The sequence below is a fragment of the Amia ocellicauda genome, chromosome 6 (assembly GCF_036373705.1).
Source record: "Amia ocellicauda isolate fAmiCal2 chromosome 6, fAmiCal2.hap1, whole genome shotgun sequence".
Classification (NCBI taxonomy): domain Eukaryota; kingdom Metazoa; phylum Chordata; class Actinopteri; order Amiiformes; family Amiidae; genus Amia; species Amia ocellicauda.
In genome coordinates this window covers 17,581,853-17,606,367 of record NC_089855.1, presented here as the reverse complement: position 1 = coordinate 17,606,367, position 24,515 = coordinate 17,581,853, and the positions used below count along the sequence as shown (strand labels likewise).

General features: G+C 42.2%; 2 protein-coding genes across 5 annotated transcripts; both read right to left on the bottom strand.

Annotated features, from left to right (window-relative positions):
* Positions 1-223: 223 nt before the first annotated feature.
* On the bottom strand, positions 224-14,457 carry zc3h13 (zinc finger CCCH-type containing 13). 4 transcript variants are annotated; one of them, XM_066706424.1, is made up of 21 exons: positions 14,270-14,457; positions 13,703-13,834; positions 12,806-12,915; positions 12,409-12,523; positions 10,693-10,801; positions 10,441-10,568; positions 9,924-9,962; positions 9,655-9,806; positions 9,039-9,236; positions 8,745-8,915; positions 8,243-8,556; positions 7,477-7,929; positions 6,896-7,174; positions 6,272-6,755; positions 6,060-6,166; positions 3,059-4,387; positions 2,196-2,699; positions 1,903-2,049; positions 1,384-1,584; positions 1,018-1,181; positions 224-793 (listed from the first exon to the last, which is right to left on the bottom strand). In XM_066706424.1, exons 2-21 carry the CDS (start codon positions 13,817-13,819, stop codon positions 623-625), a joined length of 5,292 nt encoding a protein of 1,763 aa, XP_066562521.1. In that variant the 5' UTR covers positions 13,820-13,834; positions 14,270-14,457; the 3' UTR covers positions 224-622. The 4 variants fall into 4 exon arrangements, with proteins under 4 accessions (XP_066562521.1, XP_066562522.1, XP_066562524.1 ...); XM_066706425.1 differs by having other exon boundaries at positions 13,703-13,828; XM_066706427.1 differs by having other exon boundaries at positions 3,212-4,387; positions 14,270-14,456.
* A 1,114-nt stretch (positions 14,458-15,571) lies between these two features.
* On the bottom strand, positions 15,572-24,188 carry cpb2 (carboxypeptidase B2 (plasma)). The gene is made up of 11 exons (XM_066706423.1): positions 24,079-24,188; positions 21,124-21,199; positions 20,689-20,813; positions 20,448-20,556; positions 19,456-19,557; positions 19,165-19,269; positions 18,572-18,682; positions 17,124-17,214; positions 16,608-16,810; positions 16,211-16,295; positions 15,572-15,889 (listed from the first exon to the last, which is right to left on the bottom strand). The coding sequence occupies exons 1-11, from the start codon at positions 24,147-24,149 to the stop codon at positions 15,702-15,704; spliced, it is 1,266 nt and encodes a 421-aa protein (XP_066562520.1). The 5' UTR covers positions 24,150-24,188; the 3' UTR covers positions 15,572-15,701.
* Positions 24,189-24,515: the final 327 nt, after the last annotated feature.

Here is a 24,515-nt window from a genome sequence, read left to right as displayed (position 1 = left end):
GCAAACAATGGCACAGATTGTCAAAGAGTAATTCCCAATTTGGAAAGTGGGCTGGCTACAGTAGTTAGTACGGCCTTGGCCGAGTCTGCGTATGCTCAATGAATACATTTTACAACTTTTAAGGCACATTATCTTTACTCTGATAGAGCAAGTAAACCAGTTGCAATCAAATTCCACACCAAGTGGAGAATCCTACACAACAGTTAGGGTGAACTGGGGAATGGCCAGGTGAGTATTGTTTATTAAAAGGCAGTGCTTTTTACATTTGAATAAACTATGTACCTAATATTTTGCTTTCCATAGCAACATTTAAGTATCCTCAGTTTACAAAACACAAATGTTTTTTCCCCTTTATGCAAAAATAACCCAACACCCTGAATTACAAACAGCAATAAGTTTTAATGCTCAGCTTAATAACTGATGCACAACAACACTTCAGTACAGCTGGTTAAAAAGAACTATGACATGGAACAGTAATACAAAAAAAAGCTCTAAAAATGACAGTATAACAGAATTGTTTTGCTCTATTCAAATTTCAGTGCAATGCACAGGATCCTCTCCATAGGCTAGTATCCACCAGTCTCTATTAAGTCTTTTCCAATCGCACAGCGGGATTGAGATGTTACGAGACGCACACTTCGGCCTGTGTGCTTGGCTGAGGGAGTGTGCTGCTCTCTACTTTCTCCTGGCTTGGGAGCGGACATGCAGTCTTTTTCTTGAACAACCGGATGCTCAACTGCAGCAGCTCATTGTCCACAACTGGAGCACTGGTGTAGATCTGCTTTGTTGTGCCCTGGGAAAACAGAAGGAAATATCATGTACGTATGAACTCTAAACAAGGAAGTGTGATAATTTGTGTAAAAAGCAAGTAGTAACCGATTCTATTGCAATACAAAGTGCAATAATACAGTGCACTTATGACCTAATTGGTTCCCCGAGAGCATACATGCAAGCAAAGGACATAAATTGGGGTGATTTAGGGTCTCTCTTGCATTGAAAACATGGTTGTGAGCTCACCTTGTCGTTCTTGAGCAGCTGTCTACGGATGGTGATGTCTCTCCGGGAGCAGAGCGCTTTGCAGCACGGCCCCAGGTTCCTCAGCAGGCCGGCCCTTTCCTCTCTCCTGTTCAGAGCCGCCATGTTCAGGGCTCCCAGCTCATGTTCAAACAGCTTATCAGCATCTGGGAAGACAACAGGAAGCTGCTTATACAGACATCTGGGTCAAGCGACAGACAGCAGCAGCCATCACAATCTCCAGTGACATTAACTGGCACAACTGTTACCTTGATAACCTAAAGCAAAACCATTTAAACAGAAATGAATGAGCAGATAAATAGCAAGATTTCACACATCGTATAGCCAGCCCTGTCTAATGCTCCCTACCTTTGTGGTCCTCCAGCTCTCCCTTGCAGGTCTCCTTCACCTTAGCGAAGAGCTCGGCCCCGGCCAGGTGCTTGGAGACGCCAGCCCTGAGGAGCACTGCGCCTGGGGTGAACTTGAGCAGAGCAGCCCCGGCCGCTCGGGGCTCCTTCTTCTGCTTGGGCATCAGGCTGGACCAGTCCACATCGATCACATCCAGAGGACCTGCAACACATCAAACACTGCTGCAATCCACAGGTGCAATAAGACTGTGACAGTCTTTGGCCCTTAAATTAATTTCTGAGAATCGTACTCATAGCCTAGTAGTTAGTCCAGTATACAGGCATACAGCCTCTGTTTGAAGGGTCCACTCAATCTTCAGCGCCTACCCTGGAACTGATCAGAGAAGTTTAATAATTTAATTCTACTGGAACACATTATTTCCAGCACATCTAGCAGCCCATCAGGGATAAAATGCAAATAAATATCAGGAAATATGACCTAAATATCTATAGTTTACACAGCTTTGATTCCCACCAATACCTGGGATTTTCTCCTCATCCTGCTGGTCTTCCTTTTTTTGTGCGCTGTCAGCCAGGATCTCATCCAGCTCGTCATCACTGATGGGTTCATACTCCTCTCCACCCGACACCATGGACTGTGAGTCTTCGGCTTTCCCATCATCCTCCGCTGCACACATGCAAACAGAGGGCCAGAGACATCCTGTGTTAGAGCTGTGATAGTACGCTTCCTGTACTCAAACAACATGCAAACCACTACTACTAAAGGCATTAAGTGTGATTTTCTAAAACAAACATTTCTTTCAATAACATTACCTTCCATGTTGTCCAGTTTCGCTGCTTCATGTGCTTCCTCCATGACACGAGGGATTTCGGCATTCTTGTCCACTCTAACTGGGTCTATAGTCACAACTTCACGCAGAAGTGGCTCAAAGTCTCTCTCCAGCTTTGGCTCCGCTCTCTTCAACTCGCAGAGAATGGGAATGTCCTGCAGCCTCTCCCGGTCCCTGTCGTGACCCTCGGGCAGGTGTCTGTCCCTCTCCGGGTCCACGTCCCTCTTGCGCGGCTCCCTCTCCCGGTCTCTTGGCTCTCGGTTTCGGAGGGGCTCCCGACCTCGGCCCCACTCCCGAGTGTCTGGTTCCCGCTCCCAGTCTCTCTGCCGGATATCCTTGCGCTCCCGGTCCCTCTCGATCTGTTCCCTCTCTCGTTCCCGCTCCCTCTCCCGCTCTCTGCCGTCGTAGGATCCCGCCCGGGAGCGAGCCTGGCGTTCCGACTCCGGAGAGCTCCGCCGGGAGCTGTGACTCCGGGAATCCTGGCGATCTGGAAAAACAATGCAAACACACTCCTTTACCTCATCTTGCGCGAAGATGACAGAAGCAAATCAAGAGGAATCAAATAAAATAAGCATTTGCAACAGCTAATCAGAAACAGGATCAAATTATTTCTGTAGACTAGTAAAGTACAGACGGACACACTCAATATGTTGTACAATCAAAAATGTGAATTCATTGTCCTCCAGGTGGCTGATCCAGAAAAATTACAATGTTTATACCTTTTGTTTCAGACATGAATTTATATGTTACTTATGATATTTAATCTTAAAATTAAAAGTCTGCTTGGGCAATTAATCATTTGGTATTACAGGTATTCAGAGATAAGCAAATGCATTTTGTTGTCACCTGGGGTGGGGGTCTGGGGGGTCTGCGGAACCGTTTGCATCAGCTGAATGGTCCGCGGGCCGAAACCTTTTGAGAGACACTGCTCTACAGGCCCAGGAGGTTCAAGCTCAGAATGATATGATCCCGTCTGGTTTGCATAAGCCGGTCTCTTACCCGAGGACGTGCTGCGGCTCGGCTCACCGCGCTTCAGCTGATCGATACGGGACTTTCTCTCTATGGGTGGCTCCGCGGCAGAGGCTCTCTCTCTTTCCCGCTCTCTATCCCGCTCTCTCTCCCTCTCCCGGTCGCGTGACTCCCCCTGCAGCCTCCTCCTGCGGGCGCTGTGGTCTTCACCACCGCGGTGCGTCGACTCGTTGGAGGGGGACCGGAGGTGGCGCGAGGAGGTGCGGCTCTGGTTGCTCCCCAGGCTGCTGCTGCGCTTCTGCTCCGAGGCCTTGCGCATGAGGTGCTGGGGCATCAGGGGCTGAAGGGGCAACTGCTGCTGCAACTGGAGCAATAAGGGCGGCTCCTGAGCCAACAGGGGGGCGATTAGTGGTTCTAGCCTGTCCTTGCCCTTGATTGCCTTCTTTGGAGCTTCTTGCGGGACTTTCTCAGCAGGAGGCAGAGGCACGATATCCCCACGCTCAGGTACGTCTTCGTCAGACCAGTCGCTGAAGGTGGTGTCTGCCTTGATGGGTGGAATCACCTCAACAGGAGGAGCCTTCTCCACAGTCTGGACTGGGAACTCTTCCTTGACTACAGAAGGTACCATGAGTGGAGGTGTCCTGGGGCCCCTTTTCTTCTTGCTCAGCTGCTGGGCCGCCGTATCCTCCTCCGAGATGTCCGACTCCCCACCTCGTGAGCGCTTGCGTTTCTTTTCCACCGCTTTTTTCTTAGGCACTTTCCTTGGAGACAGCAGAGGGGTCTCTTCGGCGACTGGCTGCTCTGTGGCGAACCTCTCCGCACCGCTGCTGACTTCCTCCTCCTTGCGGTTCTTCTTCAGGCCTTTCTTCTGGGATTTGGTCTTCTTCTTGACCTCCTCGTGGGCAGCCTCCCTGTCCTCAGCAGGGGGGTGTGGGGTTGTGTCCAGGGGCTCCTTGGTCCTGCGGGTGTCCGAAACCCCTGCAGCGACAATGTCCAGGAGGTGCTCCCTCGGACGCTCTCCCCTGGTAGCAGCGCCTCTGTCCCGCAGATCCAGCTCCTCATGTCTGGTGCGGATGCTGTCTTTCTTCTCCACCTTCCTATCCTCCTCCTTCCAGCGGCTGGGCTTCTCCTCGGGCACAGTGCGTGGTGGGGAGCGAGTGGGTTCCTGCGGTCGCACCACCTGGCTCAGCAACCGGTGTTTCTCATCTGATGGTACACAGTCAGGAAGGTCACTGACAATACATAAACACTTCCACACAGAAAAACAACCCTGATACAAAAATAGGAAATAACTGTGCAAACAGTTAAAACTTGCCAGGAGGAAGGCCAGGTAGACCATATAATGTGTGATTAACATTAAAAGAGGTTCTTGATTTGAGAAGTAAAGATTATCATTTTAACACTAGAAGCGCCGAGCCAGTCAATTTGACTGATTTGGTTATTAAAATTTGAATAACTGTGTGTTCCTAAATACACTGCACATACCAGTTTGTGACTTTTCCTAAGTATATGCATTAAACATGCGTACAGCATTTTAACTGCATAAACACAAAAATAAATAATTTGACGGGTCATTTAAATAAATAAATTAAATATAGCGCATAATTCTGCCTTCCCTTTACAATAGAGTCAGTCTGGCACTCAAGTGGTGATCTCTACCTGTCTACAGTCTTTCATGCGCTTGATAAACACACACATTGTACAGCATTACAGGTGTTTTCTTACAACTGTATACAGATTAAGTGGATACAGTGATTACCCCACAAATAAACAGATTTGAAACGGAGACTGAAGAGAGCTCGTTTTGGAAATGACGTGTATATGAACATGACTGATTCAGGGGCCATCAGTGAAACTGGGAATGACAGTGATGATTCGTGGGTTTGTGCCAGTGTTGTGAAAACACTGCGAGTGAAACACCAGGTCCAAATGGCACCAAGTGCTTTTACTCTACTGATCAATACGCGATTGCTACTGCACATAATACAGAGTGCAATAGCACAGGCATATCGCACACAAAATAAATGATTCATGGACATTATCAGCGGAGGACCATTTATTGCGATGCTATATATTCGTGGAATAAAAGTGTTCACCTGCAGAGGGCTGTCACAATGCAGTGTGAGGAACGAGCTCATGCAGGGAAAGTGCAGAAACGTGTCCTACGTGGACTGTACGAGCTGTCAGGTATGCAGGCTAAATATGTAGTAAATAGTTTACTAAAGTACAAAGCTACAGTGAATACAAGCACTGTATGCTGAAAACAAAGTTTACATGGTGTTGAAAATGTTTACTTTAGTGTACAATTATGTTTTGATGAATGTAATAGTTATTTTTGAACTATAAAATATTGCTTTTGAGCATTATTCCAATATTTACATTTGCACTTGTTTCATTCCCTTATCATATCGCCCTTTTTGAGCTTTTTGCTTATTGACTGCAGTGTGCACGTGTAGGAAAATTTTTATTATTTATAGGTTATTTATAGCAATAATATTAAGGTTTTATGATCATATTTAAATTTAAATACTCCATTTCTGCTTTTGATTTGAATTTGATATTCATGAATAAAACTTTATACGATGGTTTGCCTTTGATTGTCATATCACAGCAGTTAAAGAGCTATCGGTTAGTGTCTGGCTTAGGCGCTTGTAGTAGTTCGAAATGTCGGCGCTTCTAGTTTGGCCACTGATAAAAATACACCTGCTTTAAAATATTCAGTACTATTTTCCTCTCAGGAGCAGAAGGGCAAAGAGATAGGACAGAAGTAATTAATATTTTTTTTAAATCTAAAAAAATATATATTAAATACAATTTAGATTGGTATTATAATAGTCAGACAAACCCCCCCCAAAAAAAAACTACATAACAGGCATACTTTTCTCCTCGGTGCTGTTGTCACCTTCACTGTCTGGACTGGCTTCCCTGGCTCTCTTTGGAGAGGGTCGAGGGCTGGGGCTGCTCTCCACACGATGCCTCTTCCTGCTGGAGAGAGAACGAATGGGGATCAAACATGGCATCCCCTTCAGGAATTAAAGTGATTTCTGACTATTAACATAGAAAAGGTGACTCGATATATCTTGAACATACCTGGGTTTCCTGTCCTCATGCACATCTCTGACGGTGCGCTCTTCCCTCTGTTCCTCCCTCCGTCGCTCCTCCCTTCCTTTCTCCCGGTCTTCCCAATCCCTCTGCCTCTCCCTCTCCCGTTCCCTCTCCTTCCTCTCCCGCTCTCTCTCCTCCCTCTCCACTCTCTCTCGCTCCCTTTCCCTCTCTCTCTCCCTCTCCCTCTCCCGCTCTCGCTCTCGCTCCCGGTCCCTCTCTCTCTCCCGCTCCCGCTCCCTGGCTCGTTCACGCTCGGCCTCCCTTTCTTTTTCCCTCTCCCGCTCCTTCTCCTTCTCCCGTTCCTTCTCTCTCTCCTTCTCCCTCTCCCGATCCCGGTCACGCTCCCTCTCCCTGGCCCTGTCTTCTCGTCTGTCCTCCCCCCTGTCAGCCCTGCGCTCGTCTCTCCTGTCCTCTCGCTCCAGGTCATCGCTGCGGCCCTGGTGTCTTGTTGGTGAGGGCAGTCTCGTGTCTGGAACAGAAATAAGGTTGAGCAATCAGCAATTCTAATGGAATTTTGATTAAAAAACAAAAACAGTTTAAGTTTAGTTTTCTTAATAAACTTTCAGTGGAGCGTTTGTCACGAGAGAGAACAATGCCTGGGGTTCTTACCTCGGTCTCGGTTTTCCCTGCGATCACGTTCTGCATGGCCTCGGCGGTCAAATGAGGAGTCTCTGGCTTGTTCCCGCCGGTCTCCATCATAGCGCTCCCGCTCTGCCCCGCGCTCGGCCCCTCGTTCCGCCCCGCGCTCGGCACCCCGCTCCGCCCCGCGCTCCGCCCCGCGCTCGGCCCCGCGCTCGGGGTAGCTGCTGCGTGACTCCCAGTTGTCATGGAAGTTGCTGCTGCTGCTGCTGTGGCTGTCAAACTGAGTCCCTCTTGATCCACGAACTCCTGAAATAAAGACATAGGATTTGCCCATCAACACAATTTTAACTAATTTGTTACTTTAAATAAATAAAAAGCCTACTTCCTATAACTGGTTTGAAGAGAGGTCCTTCTATATAATGTTATTATAATATCTTGGTACAAAATCGTTGTGGAATATGTAATATGAAGTCAACACACGTGATCTCAATAACGCAGTAGCAGGTTTTTAAAATATGGTCCATAACCAGCCCCCAGCCCTAATCTGTGTACAAGAGATACAATTTTCCAATTGTGCATAAAACAGGGAGGCCCCTGTCTTTGGTTACCCTTCTCAGCCGGCTCAGTGCCTCGGCCTCTCCCTCTCCCAGGTCTCTCGCTCCGGGGTTCATTTCTAGAGTCATTGCGAAGCTCGGCCCTGGTTTCGGTGCGGCTACTGTCCTCCCTAGCATGGCCCCTGCCGTAGCTCCTCTCCTCCTGAAAGGGCTCGTCCTTCCTGTGCGCGTCCCCGCGGTCCCTCTCTCGGTCGCGCTCTCTGTCACGCTCTCTGTAGTCATGCGAGTCGCGTGTGGAGCGTGCTTCCGCCCGGGGCTCCCGCGTGTCCTTGCTGTCGCGGTGCTCACGCGTGTCCCTGGTGTCACGGGTGTCCCTGCGGTCCCGGGTCTCACGCCGCCCCCGCTCCTCTCTGCTCTCTCTCTCCTCCCGGGTATCCCGTGATGAACTGGGCTCCGCGTCGTACTCGCGCTCCTCACGGCCCTCCTTCTCTCTCTTCCCACGGCTCTCTGTTCATATAGAAAGTAAAAAGTATTAATAATATATCCTACATTCTCTCATCTCTGCTTAAATCTCCTGAGAATCTAGAGGAAAACGTCTGCAGATATTTGATCTTACTGATCTTTTTTTCTTTCTTTCTTTAGCACTTTTATTACCTCACTATATGGAACTGGGCATTGCTAAGCACCTTGGCTCTTTTGAAGCCATTTGCTGCTTTTCACACATCTCAAAGAGCAGAGAAGACTACTGGTTCTCTCAACAATAAAATGACAGGCTCAAACATGCCCAGTGTGCAGAATCGAGTGCGAGAGTCAAAGGTACCATCTCTGCGCTCATGGCGGCGGTCGTGTGACGGGGTGCTCCTCTCCCTCTCAGGCCTGCCCTTATCTCTGCCCTGGGACTGGTTCCGGCTGGGACTGGCCCGGCGCTGTGGTGGGGAGGAGGGCCTCTGCGCAACCGGGGAGCGCGAGCGTCTCTGGGTGGGGGACGTGGCTGGCTCCCGCTGATAGGGCGACACCGAGCGCTTGCGTCGAGGGGAGGGGGAGTGTCTCTGAGCGGAGGAGCCTGAGTGGGAGGAAGGCGAGTGGTGCCTGGGGGGAGTGGGGGTGCGGCGATGCCGTGGGGATGCAGGGGACCTGGAGGACAAAAAAAAAAAAGCATGATTCAGACACTGAAGAACAACTCTACCGGAGCTGGTCTGTGTAAAGAAGATATTGTTTTATTTAAATCTTTGTGTATAAATCTAACAAATAGCAGGATGAGTCCCTGTTTGTGTTAATGGCAAAGGTCAGGGTAGAGAGTGGCTGTGGGCCTGGCCAGTTACCTGCGGGATGGGGAGGGCAGGGGTTTCTGTGCTGCAGGTCTGGGTGCATTGGGAGAGGCTGATTTCCTGCGTGTGGAGGGGGAAATCTCTCTGGATGGCGAAGACGTGCTGCCAGATTGGTCCTCCGGGCTTAAGGACCTCTTCAGCTTGTGAGAGCTTTCTGAGCGATCCCTGCAGCAAGCAATAGAAAATATTTTAAAAGAAGTATCTCAGCTAGGAGAGCAAGAGTCAAAACTGAAGTCCAGTCATGCCTTGGAGCATGAACGAATCTCAGCACAACTCCCAGCACCTCACCTTCGCTTCTCCTTCCTTTCCTTGTGCTTCTCCGTGTCCCGGCCCCTTTCTTTGGGCTCCTTGGGTTTCTCCTCCATCTTCTCTTTAGTTTTGTGTTTTCCTTTGTGTTTCTTGCCAACAGGGTTCTCCTCCTGGGCAGGAGGTGGTGGGCTGGGGGTCCGAGGGCCTTTCTTTTTTCCGTGGACAGCCTTGGAAGACCTGCAAGGAAAATCCAAATACGAGATGAAACAACTTACCAATCTCAAAGCTCTCAGGAATCTAAACTAGTTTATTCCCCAAACAAACCTACAAGATGGAAGGTGACCAACAGTCAAGGAGTTATTAATCCAAATGTTTTTCCCCCCCTAGAAAACAGCACCTAGATTAAACACTGCTTAAAAGTGACAAAGTATTGCTGCGTAAGGAATAACAAGTGGCCCGGAATAAAAATCCCACCCACAACAGTAAAAGCCTATTACTCCACCATTTTCATTCAGTGTATCATCAACTACAACTACTTACATTTGGAAATAACTAATAGGACTGCATGTTTATGAGGCTTTCTGGTCAATAATAACATAGCCTTGCTGTTCATTTGCATTTAGCAGAATGGTGTGGCCAGCCTGGCAAAACTGACCTGGTCTGATCGGATACAGGTGAGGAAATCACAGACGTCTTTTTCTCTTTCTTGCTTGCAGAAGCACCTTTAGTGGCTGCTTTGTGTTTAGGTGACCCACTGGATTTTCTTGATGAAGGGGATCCTTTAGAACTGACAGGCTCAGGAGAGATCTTAAAAATACATGAAAAAGCAATTTTTGGCTGCGTTGAGGTATGGCTTCCCTAATGAGGCAGCTTGTCCAACAAAGATGGCAACCACTATGCCTAAAGACTGTCAAATAACCTTACCTTTGAAATGTTGCTATTCCTGCTCTTGGTGTTCTGTTCCTGTTAAAAAAATGTTATAGTGTCATTTTCTGTTGCTCTATAAATTCCTGCAGTAGAAACACTATCACTATAATTTCAATTACTTTCCCACCCAACCATTGTCAAAATGCTATGATTTCCTTCAATCATCTATTTAATCCTAAATAGGTATTTTACACAGAATAATTTAACGAATTAGACAGCTAAACAATTGTATGTAATAACCTGAAACAGTGACCTACTTTCAGTGTTTGTTCCAATATTATTCAGAATACATAACGCTTTGCATTTTCTGTGCTAAAGTTATACATTTAATCAATTTCCTTCTCCTTTGCCCTCATCTTGGAAGTCAACAGTATTCCACACAACCATGATATTACTTTAACTAGACAAGGCACTTCAAATCTTTTCAGAGTATGAATTGCATATTGCTTGATGCGATCTAAGCAAGGGTCCAGTGGAGAACCTATCAAGAAAACAACATAAACACAGAGCCTACCTCCTTCTTGATGACTATATCTTCCCTCTTCTCCATGTTTTCTTGCTCCAGCTTCATCAACTCACGCTGAATCTTTTGCCTTTTCATTTCCAGGGACAATTCATAATCATAATCTCCATTATCCGAGTCTGAAGAAAACAAAAATAGCAAAGTAACACAGTATTTCAGTGCAAGTGCAACAGCACAAACACCAGAAAATCTCTTATTTGCAGTTACACAGTTACACAGGAGCGGTGTGCAGCTCTGGCCTACCTTCCCGGTTGGCCTCCCATTCAGTAGGCTCGTCTTCACTGTCTGGCGTTCTCTCTTTTGTTATCTTTATATCTTCTTTCTCACGATGTCTGCTTCTTGAAGAGTCTCTCTATCAGGGATTAAAACAGAAGTTTACGGGAAACGTCAATTTATATTTTTGGACATGTTCCAATTCATTTCTGCCCAAACCAGTTCTCAAACAATGCCTTAAAATGTGAAATTCAGATACAATTCACTGTAATGAAGTAACCATTGCTCTTAACTAGGGTCCGACAGATATACTGGAGCACCGATATTAATCGTCCGATATTGGCCTTCTACATAAATCTCTCTATCGGCACATATTCCACCAATATATTTTCTCAAACTATTGGCTAAATATTTTTTCAAATTACCATAAAATCCTTTGTGAGACTTCAGACAATAATAAATACATTTTTATGTGGGTTTACAGTAATTATAATCATTACCATTCTTTTTTAGCATAGGTATGGTGCTTTAGATTCTCATGCGCAGCGGCGCCACACACACTACTGACCGCCGTGTGAAACACAGGGCTCATAAACCAATAAACATGTGTTTTACTAAAACCCTCAAAACCAATAGAAAGTGTTTTTGAAAGCTGTGCTGCATTTGAGTATCCATGGTTTGATCGTTTATTTTTGTAATGACTGAAGATTACCGTATACTATGGCATAGCCACATTTTTACTGAAAAGTTAATTAAATCGCATTTAATAATTCCCAAAAGGAATTTAAATAAAGAAAAACAAGTAAATGTTCACTGAAGATGTTGACTGGATATCAGCAAACAAAGCAAGCAAGCTCAGATCACAGTACAAAATCTAAAGAAAATTAGTGAAAAACACATCTCTCAGACAATGTTGGATAAAACTGAAACTATACATTATATTTATAAAACTATTTCAAATCCTACATCGTGTTTTGGCTGTGATTCATATTGCAATGCATTTAACATATATATTAAATAAGTTACACTTTCAAGGGCATTGTTAAAGAACAAATACAGCTGTGCTGTGTGTACTATAACCTGCCACTTTGTGATCGGCAGTATTGAGCACTGAGCAGGACTTGTGAACCTGACGCTTGTAAAATGCCTATATAAGCTAGATCAGCACTTAACACCATCATAGTATTTGCTCTAATGTATAGAACATTTTTCTATTTGTGTGAAATTGCTCATATACCTTGGTCTTTGTTCTAATGTATAGAACAAGCATGTTTTTATATATTTCCTTTATTATACCTAATTCTAATTGATTTTTACAATGTTTGATTTGTGATGAAAATTTATGTTAAGTTTATTATGTAAAAATGTACAAATCCTGCCTTCAGTGCATATTTGGCAATTTCTCTCTGACAGGGAGAGATTTGAGCAATCCTTGCTAGAAAATGACTGTTTTGCATGCTAACAAAAAAGCAGGTATATCGGTAATCAGGAAATTTAGCTTCCCAATGATTGGTATCGGACCCAAAAAACCTGTATCAGTCGGGTTCTACTCTTAACATGTAGCCTAAGGAATGACCGACTCCCCACGACCACAAAAGTATCTAAAATTACCAAAAGCATCTGTAAAATATGATCGTTGATTAAGAAAATACATTACACAATCAAGCACCTCCAATCTGAAATACCCATAAGGTTCCTGACTGACACTTCACTATGCTCTGACACACAGTCCGAGTACAAACTCACTCGAGCTGTGGGAGAGGTGGGCTCTTCTGGATTTCTCTTAGCAGCTTCAGGTTCCACATCTTGGCGTTTGTTCTTCATTCTCTCTCTCAGATCTCCAGTTGGTCTCTCAGGTGACCTGTGGGGTACAGGCAGATATAAAATTGTGATTTAGAAATGGACAGGGAACACTGTACATCTATAGTTACCATGCTACAGGTTGTGACATAAGATAAAGTATTTCAAATGAGAAGGAGAAACTATTAGGACTGTAAAACCAAATAAACATTAATTTCTTTAAGAGATTTCATTGTTTTATTTTATAAAGAAAAGTGAAAGTGTTGGGTGCAATAAACAAAAAATAAATAAAGACAGGAACTGGAAGTTACAACAGTCCATGATAAATGACCAGCCCACTTACCTTCTGTATGAACCACTAAAACCTTTGCCTCTGGGCTGAGTTCCATGTGTGAAACGACAGGTATTTCCGTAAATACAGTTACCAGTCTTTAGCCAGTTTCGACAGTGTGTCTAAAAAAGATTAATAAAACAAAAAAAATCCAGAAAGTAACACCATTCAGAATCTTAGCATGTCTTTTTTGAATAAAATATTGTTTTCTAACAGCTACATTTATATTTTCAAAACTACAAATTCTCTGTACATTGACAGTCCAACTTTTATGCTTATGAGCCACATTTAGTATCTTTGAAAATGTCTTACTGCTGTTATTTGAGAAACCCGGACCTTACATTACCTCATGCAGTTAATTTTAAGCAATAAGACCCCCCACCAAATCAAATTAGTAGTTAACCTGAATGAAAATGAATGACTAAGTAACTCATAATTCCCATTAGCTCCGCTTCTGAAACAAGTGTGAAATTCAAGTAATACAACTACGAAAAGTGAGATTACATTACCTGTGATTTGATCTGTGGTTTACTGAACACATTGTTTGATACTCACAAATTAATGCACAGAAAAATAAGTAATTTGGGAGAAACACATTTAGGATGTTTTTAACAATGCCATGCAGACAATGCAATAATGATACCTGGGCTCACTCTGATCTGTTACTGTATAATAAAATTATAAATAAATAAATAAATAAATAAATAAATAAAAAACACTGAATAGTATGGAAATAAATAAAAATAAAAAAGATCTGAAAGCCTTACTCGGTACTTCTGAAGACAAAAACATAAGTACATAATATGGAGTACTCCATTACTGGTGATCATTCTCTCATTTCTTTGTATCTACAGTTGAGGCTTTTGCTGATGGTATGGGTCGTGTTGTTGTTTACTCACAGATACAGACCTCGGCATTACTTCCAGTGCTGGGCCCAAGTCTCTCGAACACGCTGGGGCGGCGGGAGGTGCTGTCAGAAATGGTCTTTGAATTCTCCACTGTTACCTTCCTCCTGATCTTGGACATTCTGCAGGGCTGCAACTGCACACACAGCGGCATTAGCCACAGGCAGACACGTCCAAACACGTCACGCCGCAGTGCCGTGCATCAGTGTTTACACACAATAACAGCTTATTTGGATACACTGGTATATGCTTGTATAAACATAACACGAGTGACTTAATGAATAAGTGGAGTAACCGAGAAGAGGCAAAGAAGTACAGCTCATTCTGAAGCAAACCCATTGCACAAGTTGAAGAAGCGTGCTCGGAACTAGGGGGACACTTGCATTTCAGAGTCCAACATCTTTAAACTGGCCAGCACCCCCTGACCACTGCAGGAAACCGACAATGCCCGGCAGATCCTGCTATCCATAAAGCAAGCACTCCAATCTGGCAGCCAGGCTTGAATCAAGGCCTGCTTCACATTAGCTGTGCAAAACCAAACCATGCATCCGTTAAAAAAAGAATTACCTACCCGTTAAGTGTTCAATCGATGCAGTATCCAGATTTGCAGTTGTTGCTTGTTTGTGGGGGGCTTCTCCCTTGAAATTACAAGTGAAACCCTTGTATTTCAAACACTGAGACCCCCCAGTTCGTCTTCATTCTCGTAACGCTGTATACACAGCTCCCTCCGTCAGGCGCAGGGCATTATGGGAAACTGGATGTTTGGCAAGCAGCCGATCCGACACATACAAAGCAGGTCTCGTCCTGTTGCGCAGATTTCCGCAGTTGTGCACAGATCTGCACGATTCCAGCGATCCCATTGGTGGAGCTGCGCAGAGTCTCACGATCATAGGCCGGCACACTGAGGTCTGCGCTTGATTTGACAGTCTGTGGAGCCGTATCATGCACAGCTTTAATAGTGGAACTTGAAAAGCAGACTAATCAAATCAACTAAAATGTAACTAAATCAATTAATTTTAAACGAGCATGTTCACCTTTTATTACATTATATTAAATATTAAAACTCGAAAACGATTATGTAATTTACACCTCCACAGACTAGGGGGCAGTAGCACGTAGTGAGGAGGATGCCTAGACTCCTCTTTGTCAACATGCGCTCTTCCATTGCTGTAAAGATGGATCTGCTGCAGCGCAGTGCCGGAGATGATTGGTCGCGTTCGTGTTGCGCCGATGTCCGCAGAACTGCGCGGATCTGCGCTGCTCCGCCAATGGGATCGGTGGAACTCTGCAGATCTGTGCAGAACTGCAAAATCTGCGCTACAGCAACGCGACCAATATTATGCCACCTTGGGAGAGAAACCCGCTGCTGAAAGCACTGCAACAGTAACACGATGCAGTTATACAGTTCTATAGTTGTCTGGATTTAATGTATTTTGCATCATAATTAAAAGAGGAGCGTTCGAAGCTTCTATTGAAATAAAAAAGCGTGCATGTTGATGAGGGGTGTCTGTAATGTTAGTAAGAAAAGTGGTTACGTAAGACGGAGCAGACAACGGTATAAAATGTAGGAGGAAGTGGAAGGAGTTGACCCTGGCTGTATTTGAAACATACTGCATACTGATTTTTCAATACAGTGCGCAGTATGAAGATGAATGATTCAGTGTACTATATATATATATATATATATATATATGTCATGTGACCTCACTTGTAATAGAACGTTAACCAAACGTGAAGCATGATGGGATGCAGTATTAAATGTAGTAAGCTGTGGTTGTATACTGCATATTAAGGTAGATTTGTTCTACCTGAAATAGTAGATTGGTCTCAGTTCTTGGAGAACCTGGAAAATATTACAATATGTAAGCCTGTGGATTGTAATATAATATTTATTGATCCTCAAAAGTATTCAGTTCAAAATACAGAACCCTAATTTGTCAGTCATGTAAAGAAGTGCATGGCTGGAGGGAGATAACTAGGCTTTCAGTAGAGATGACGGAAGCTCAATGTGTTTTCTTCATGACTTCAGTCGCAACACTCTTCACTGCAGTGAGGGCTTCGTTGCAGGCTGTTTTGATCCTGTCGGGTGGGAGGAGAAATCCATATTGGCCCCTGTCCTGGAGCTCGAACGTGAAAGAATACTTAATCCCGAGGTCGTAGGCCCAGTCGTCAGATCCACCAGGGGCGAGATCTGATTAAAAATAATATGGTCATGTTAACTATGAAATTGCCCTTGGAAAAAGTTTGTAAATCATTCATATGGAAATTGCATGTTGAATACAGTCACAGGCTGCTTTCCTTAAAAAAGGAAATATGTAAAATATGACTTAATTTGAATTACTCTCCATTGGAATCAATGTTCAGGAAAAAGTCTGCCCTTCACTTATTATCTACCAGTATTTACTTCAGCAACTTATTTATTATACGTCAAATACACTAAAGTGACAATTTGTCATGCAATTAAGGGAACTCACCAATAGGACAGTACTATGATATAGATTCATTCACTTACAGATTGTATGTGATCCAGAGCCATATTTGTAGATGGTTCTGTAATGTCTTTTTATTTTTGCTGCTGCATCTCTTACTAATTCATACTGAAAAAAAAGTTAGAAAATATTGCAAATTAGTTAATAAGTTCATCTTTGTATACTCTTTGGAAAACTACAAATCTGTCTATTAACTTTGAATAAAGCACAATAATCTCTTATTCAATATCTGTGTGTCCTAAGGAGATGAAAGGTTGCATCTGTATTGGATTTGACAGTGTTTTGTCTAGCCTGTGTATATTCAAAAAAGAAAATTGTACAAAAGCCTATGCCATGAAATGTAAATGTAACCATAAACATACTATTAATTTGTGCATAAATAGGGCACATGTCTTTGTTGACCTAGCTTTCAGGGCCTACCAATTCATTGTGGTTATCTGCTTCCCTGTAGGTGTATGAATAGGGGAAAAGCAACATCTGGGAATAGGAGTGGATGGAGATATAAAGCTTCATGATGTCCCTTTTGTGGCGCAGGAAGCCGGCCACAGCTCTCGCCTCCAGCTCCGACTCAGGGAAGAGACCACAGTAGGTTTGATCACATGGTAATTGAGAGGATCCCTCCGCTGCAACAAGGAACACACAAACATTTAGTGTAAGGAGCTCAGGCCTACATTCAAAGCTCATTCAAGACCAATGCAGTATATATAGAAAAAGCCAACAGTTATGAGTAATTCACTCTCAGTCTTACTTCAGATTTTTTTTGTTGCAAGTATGAAAGTGCACAAGTTTACATGACTTATTTTACAGTCATTCAATATCTGACGAGGAGAGAAAGTCAAGTCACCTTTAAAATACATATCATTAGTACAGCTTCAGTGAGCAAGTGAGACCAACCTATGGGAGATTAAAGAGAATATTTCTTATATAATTACTTACTGCACCAGTTTGCATCAAAGTTCCTGTTCAGGTCAGCCCCTACGCAGTCACTGTGCGTGTACAAAGCACGGTTCTTTCTCCACATTCTATTCTAGAGAAGAGGAGAGTGGGGTTACTTCATGCTTTTCACTTTCTGTTCTGTCTTTTACAGTAAATGTCTACAGAACTATGCATACAATATACAGACGGGTGACAGATTAATGGAAGATCCAGTAAGATATTGGGCCACCACGAGCCGCCAGAACAGCTTCAGTGCACCTTGGCATACATTCTATGAGTCTCTAAACTCTACTAGAGGGATAAACACCATTCGTCCAAAAGATATTCCCTCATTTGGTGTTTTGATGATGGTGGTGGAGAGCAGAGGTGTAAAAAGTAGTCGGAAGTCATACTTGAGTAAAAATAAAAAGTCTCCCATTCAAACAGGTTTTGAGTAAAAGTAAAAAAGTAGCTACTATCAAGAGTACTCAAGTGCCAAAAGTAAAAGTAAATTGTGATTTTAGAATGTGCATGTGTTTGTGTGTGAGCCTTATGAAGAGGGCACGCAAGATTCATTTGATGTTTTAATCCAACATTTTGTATTTTATTTTTATGGTTCCTTAATTTTATCTTGAAGAAAACCACGTCCAACAAAATTGTACTATTTATATATCATAAAAATAAATATAATTAGTCTTTTTGTTGTTGTTGTTTTTTAGTGTAACAAACGTCTACTTTAAGTTTTGTTGTATGTAGATGTGCCAAATACGTTATGGCTTTAATTTTCGCTACTTATTTTCGCAGATTGGTAACTGAGAATTCAAAATGGCAATGTACCCAACCTATCTAATGCACACTGAGGTGAGCTCAGTTAATAGGAGTAAAGATTTCAACAACATCAAAAAGTCTATTACATTTATTTTAGTAAAAAACATCGATTTCAATTGAATCATTCCTAATTTTGCAATGTCTTCTTTCATTGTCACATGTCTACGTGCTATGCTGACCACTGTTTTATTAGGATACATGGCTCAACTTTTTATTAAATAAAGGAGACCGTTTTTAATGCAATTGCGATTGAAATCACTTAAAATGCGTGAATAGCATTGACTGTCTAGTAAGAAGTTGCCCTGGATAACTGATGTCTGGTGCAAATAAATACCTTTTAAATTGTATAGGGTTCGCATGGAGTTATAGGCTACTTCCTTGTACCCAGAATGGAGTGGTGAACCTGCTGATAACATGTAACAATTTGTGAACTGAAAGTGTATTCATGGTGTCCTGCTTTCCAGTGTTTGTTTGCGGTCTCGTAGCAGGAGTTTAAGCTTAAAAGTCCTAACCTACGAAAATGAGACATGGAGAAGTATGCACTGATGATGTGTTTAATTATTATTAAAGCAAAACATTGCTTGATTGGTGTTGTCTCAGTCCAAACCCGACTCTCCTGCTCTGTCCTAGGTACAACTCACCGTGGTCCAAGTGTACTTATACCCATCAGGATTCATGACTGGAAGAACGTAAATCTCCATGTTGTTAAGCAGTTCTGCGATTTCAGGATTCAGTTTGTAATTGTCAATGGCCTACAGTGTAAAGAGAAAATTAAGAAATTAAGTATATCCTATATTAATTGGTTCTGTAATGTATTGTTCAATGTTAAGTCATATATCTTTCAGAGGCATGTCACAATTGAAAAAAGAACAGATAGCAGGGAATAGTAAATATGTGACAAATAGTTTATAAGCTGAATAATTTATTTATTCCTCACAAATCTCCAAAGAACAAGCTGTCAGGGTTACTAGACTAAGAATACTTCCTGAAGTCAAGCCATCATGTAACTGTGTTGCCCACTACTTTTAAATATATTTCCCTTCGTAGAATGCAGATTCTAGAGAGATCTGAAGTCATGCTAAAATAAATGACGGGAAGAAAAATAATACAAAAACCATCTGATTGAAGGACTGTTCGGTATTAGTACCTAACATATTTTTCCATACTGAATTTCCATCATCTTATGAAGAGGTATAGTGTTTAGACTGACATACATAGAGGGTGCAGTACTCACGTGTTGAACAAACCACATACAGAAAGCTGGGGAGATCCACTCTCTGGCGTGAATCCCACAGTCTATCCACATGGCTTTCTTAGAGGAGCTTTCTCCTACTGACAACTAAATAACACACACCGCAAATCAGCAGCACAACCAAGTTTGTGTATTGTGCATTGGAAGACATAATGTAATACATTATTTTCAACTTTAGGCAAACATTGGCAAAACATGGATGCCACCACTTCACATAAATTGATAGCTTGAATCCTTTCTGTTTAATTTAAAAAATATATTGGAGATTTTTACCTTCAAAACATAAAGGGGCTCCTTTTCAAATGATGATCCAATCAGGATGGTCTTCACCATGTTTGGATTGTCTTGAGTTGTTTTAAGTATCCAGTTATATATCTGTGAATGTAAAGAAACATTTAGTGTTTACCTTGAAAGTCTAGACATAATTATTATTTGTAGGGTGTTTTATACTTGATACATTTAAAAACAAAATACAGATTACTGTAAGATTTACTTTAATATTATTATTCAAGTTTAGATGAAAAGAAAAAGTGACACATGCCTCAATTCTATATAGTAAAACTGGTGTCTATTGAAGCAAAAGTGCAGAAGAGGAAGGGGAGAAGTGCAAGGATATTGCTTTCCTATCTAATACTCCACTTCCTGTTAATTTCACTTTAGCATCAAATCTCTCGATATCAATGGAAATGCAACTTTTAGGAGTTGCTGTAACATTAGAACTTTTTATTTATATGTTTAAAATTGATGTCTCTGGACCAGATTAAATCAAAACTACAAATCTGTCCATAGTAGTGGTTACATTTATGATTAGAAGAAAGTGGCATCTAACTAAAAATGAAGCCGCAACTGAGTACATTTGTGTAGTTTTCTATTAGCGGGTGGGTCAGAGTTTTGATTTAATCTGGCCCTCTGACTCTGCAATCCTGTGATGAGTAATGCAGGAGTAAAAAGAAAAAAAACTGCCCTAAAAATGAATGAATGTGGAGAATTGACTACAACACTCTACTTTACATTCCTTGGTGGCCCTTTGGATACATATCTATATGTGTACTGGCAATGTAGGTGTTGGATTCGGGGGGTTAGATGGGTCATTATCTATACTGGTCTGCTGCTGAGACGGGGGAAAGGGGGTTATATGGGAAGCCAGTAAGTTTTTGTCACTTAAGTTTTTCATTTAAGTACTGTATAATGAATGAAGAAAAATAAATCAAAATTTCAATCATTTCCACACAAGCTGTAGAAACAGTTGCACTTAGTTTTCCTACTTCCTCCAGTGGATGATATCTTTCCAAAAAGTTATTAGAACTCCGTGGGTCACCGGAATCATTTCTGGTTTGCTTTTCCATCAGCTGTTGGGCATCTTCCAACAGGACTCTGCAAAACCATCAGAGATAGCAATGGCTTAAGAATGCAAAAAATCTCAGCTGTAGATGAATATGAAAGTATTTTTAAACATCTCGATTATTTTTACAGAGAAGTGTATTTGTATTAACTGAATAGACATACTTGTATGTAATTCCATGTTGTTTTAACTGTTGTTTTATTGTCTCCACGGTCGATCCAGAAATATACAGGTGAACCTCTGCTCCAACTCCAATGTATTCAGGTGAAGCAGGCTGCCATAGTACTGTCTACAACAAAACCAACATAGTGTTTAACAGCCCACGCATATCCCCATGTTATATCTGTTTATTTAGCTAAGAATGTGTCAATGTTGGGGGGATGGCTCCATGGGGTTTACTTAAATTACTGACTTTATTATCAGTTTTGGAAGGACACTATGTACTATCCTCTAAACTAGCTCTCGCTCATGGTTTTTTGAAGACTTTAACCATTCGTGTGTTGATTCTCTTTCGCTACTTTCAGTACAGGCAAATGTAAAAAAAAACACATTAGGTCATTCACACTGACATCGTCAAAGTCTAATTATAGTTTTGGTACCTTGGGTAGGCTCGACACATTCTTGATAATGGCAACGTCTTGAAGTGTCCCTGCAGTGATTGAAAAGACTTGATCTCTATGTGACAGGAAAAATATCACATAGACAAATGAGGTTAGTCAAACAACACCAAAACAGAAACACACCTCCAAGTGCTTCCCCTAGTATGAGCTTCAATCAGAAATGCCATTCTATATACATTAGGTTTTGTCAGTTGTGATGAATGCAGTACATAGATAAGATCATAGGAGCATAAGAGAGGTTTCCATCTTCCTTGTTTGGCTGCCAGTAGCTTATTGATTCCAAAAACTCAATATATTTTTAAAATGATCCCGAAGTCAGATAGAAAGAATAAAGAATGAACCAGTTATTAGGCTTGTCAACATGAACAACATTTGTTTTTGATGTTACGACATATCCTTATACAGTGAGGGAAAAAAGTATTTGATCCCCTGCTGATTTTATATGTTTGCCCACTGACAAAGAAATGATCAATCTATAATTTTAATGGTAGGTGTATTTTAATAGTGAGAGACAGAATAACAACAACAAAATCCAGAAAAACGCATTTCAAAAAAGTTATAAATTGATTTGCATGTTAATGAGGAAAATAAGTATTTGATCCCCTATCAATCAGCAAGATTTCTGGCTCCCAGGTGTCTTTTATACAGGTAATGAGCTGAGATTAGGAGCACTCTCTTAAAGGGAGTGCTCCTAATCTCAGCTCGTTACCTGTATAAAAGACACCTGTCCACAGAAGCAATAAATCAATCAGATTCCAAACTCTCCACCATGGCCAAGACCAAAGAGCTGTCCAAGGATGTCAAGGACAAGATTGTAGACCTACACAAGGCTGGAATGGGCTACAAGACCATCGCCAAGCAGCTTGGTGAGAAGGTGACAACAGTTGGTGCGATTATTCACAAATGGAAGAAACACAAAATAACTGTCAGTCTCCCTCGGTCTGGGGCTCCATGCAAGATCTCACCTCGTGGAGTTTCAATGATCATGAGAACGGTGAGGAATCAGCCCAGAACTACACGGGAGGATCTTGTTAATGATCTCAAGGCAGCTGGGACCATAGTCACCAAGAAAACAATTGGTAACACTACGCCGTGAAGGACTGAAATCCTGCAGCGCCCGCAAGGTCCCCCTGCTATGAGGAATGCTGCCTATGACCCCAAGAACACCATCCCCACCGTCAAACATGGAGGGGGAAACATTATGCTTTGGGGGTGTTTTTCTGCTAAGGGGACAGGACAACTGCACCGCATCAAAGGGACGATGGACGGGGCCATGTACCGTCAAATCTTGTGTGAGAACCTCCTTCCCTCAGCCAGGGCATTGAAAATGGGTCGTGGATGGGTATTCCAGCATGACAATGACCCAAAACACACAGCCAAGGCAACAAAGGAGTGGCTCAAGAAGAAGCACATTAAGGTCCTGGAGTGGCCTAGCCAGTCTCCAGACCTTAATCCCATAGAAAATCTGTGGAGGGAGCTGAAGGTTCGAGTTGCCAAACATCAGCCTTGAAACCTTAATGACTTGGAGAGGATCTGCAAAGAGGAGTGGGACAAAATCCCTCCTGAGATGTGTGCAAACCTGGTGGCCAACTACAAGAAACGTCTGACCTCTGTGATTGCCAACAAGGGTTTTGCCACCAAGTCGAAGGGGTCAAATACTTATTTCCCTCATTAACATGCAAATCAATTTATAACTTTTTTGAAATGCGTTTTTCTGGATTTTTTGTTGTTGTTATTCAGTCTCTCACTGTTAAAATACACCTACATTAAAATTATAGACTGATCATTTCTTTGTCAGTAGGCAAACGTACGAAATCAGCAGGGGATCAAATACTTTTTCCCTCACTGTATGTCAATTTGGGGATCATTATTTGGAACTCCACACCAACACCAGCACCAGCACAAAACACCACAGGCCTACATACTCAACCATTCCCTCCAACACTCATGCTGGCATTTATAAAAGAACAGCACTGGCACATGCCAATCAGTGAGAAGACTTCCAGGGGCCAATCAGCTGTAGGTATCACTTTTCTATGATAAGTGAATATTCCATAGCCCTGACTGACTGACAGCCAGAGACAGTGAATGGCACTATATATAGACCCGTGACTTCCAGGCTCTACAGCTCATTATACACTCACAGTGATGACTCTTTATCTAGTGAAATCTACTTGGGGCCCCCTTGAAATCCTTGATGTAAAATAAATGTTCTGCAGCTTTTAAAATGGAGAGTTCTCTTCAGTGGAATTGTTTTTTTTGACAAACAGTTGAAACATTACTCATCATCGCCAATCCTTGTAGAAGGACTCAAAATGTGTTTTCTTGATGAACCACAACCACAATGTCCAGCAGTCTTCAATGTATATCACATTCTCACATGTATAGGAAGGTAACTGTGCTGATTAGTTGTAACTGTGGAATTACACATCTCTGCCTTGTGTGATTTGGAATTAAAATGAACTGAAATGAAACCCCCAACCTAGACTACAATCTAAATCAACTCAAAGGCCTTCATTGGAGTCTTGGTCAACAATTGATCATTGTCCAATTTTCTGTCATCCCATTGCACATAAAGTGACTGTCTATCAAGCTGTGGTAAAGCACAGGCTTTGTTTTGATACTCATGGTGTGTCACAATACATGAGAGTTTGAACTTTGTGCATCGAATGACTTGGCATTACCCTTTTTAGTTATTTATTAGAATGTCACCTCTTTAGTTACCAACCTTTAAAAATGATTAACATTCCTCTATATCTACAATGCAAACTACCTAATTAAATCTAAAACCTAGTTATGTAAAGAAATTATATCTCAGCATGTCTCTGTTGTAAAACTGTCTTTCAGCCTAATTTAGTTCTTGTACAGGACTTCATGAAAATTTTGATTCTATTTCGAATAAACAAATAAAACAGATAATTCAATATGACTTACCTTGTTTGCAGGAATATGCAATGTTCAAAAAGACAAAAAGACAAAAAGGCAGCTGTCAAAAGAAGCTTCATTTTCACTAGCTCTCTGACTTTTAACAACTGATTCAAACCTAATAAGTTACCTTCCTTGTAGAATCCTATTGATTTAGGAGGAGAACTGTTTGTTTTCTGGTTAAACTTTAGTAATATACTGTAAAATGAGTGAAAACAGTGGCAAGTGTCTTGCCACAGTATCAGTTGTGTGCATATGCCACAATGAAAGCAAGTAAGTTTTATAAGTAGAGTGTTCAGATTAGGTTATGTATTGTTTATGAGAACATATATATAATTATGACACATGATTATGAATATATATATGGTTTAGATTGAATGTCAGTGGTGTGTGAAATAATGTCAAATTCATTAAAGGGAAATCATCTGCATGTACTACATTAAAAT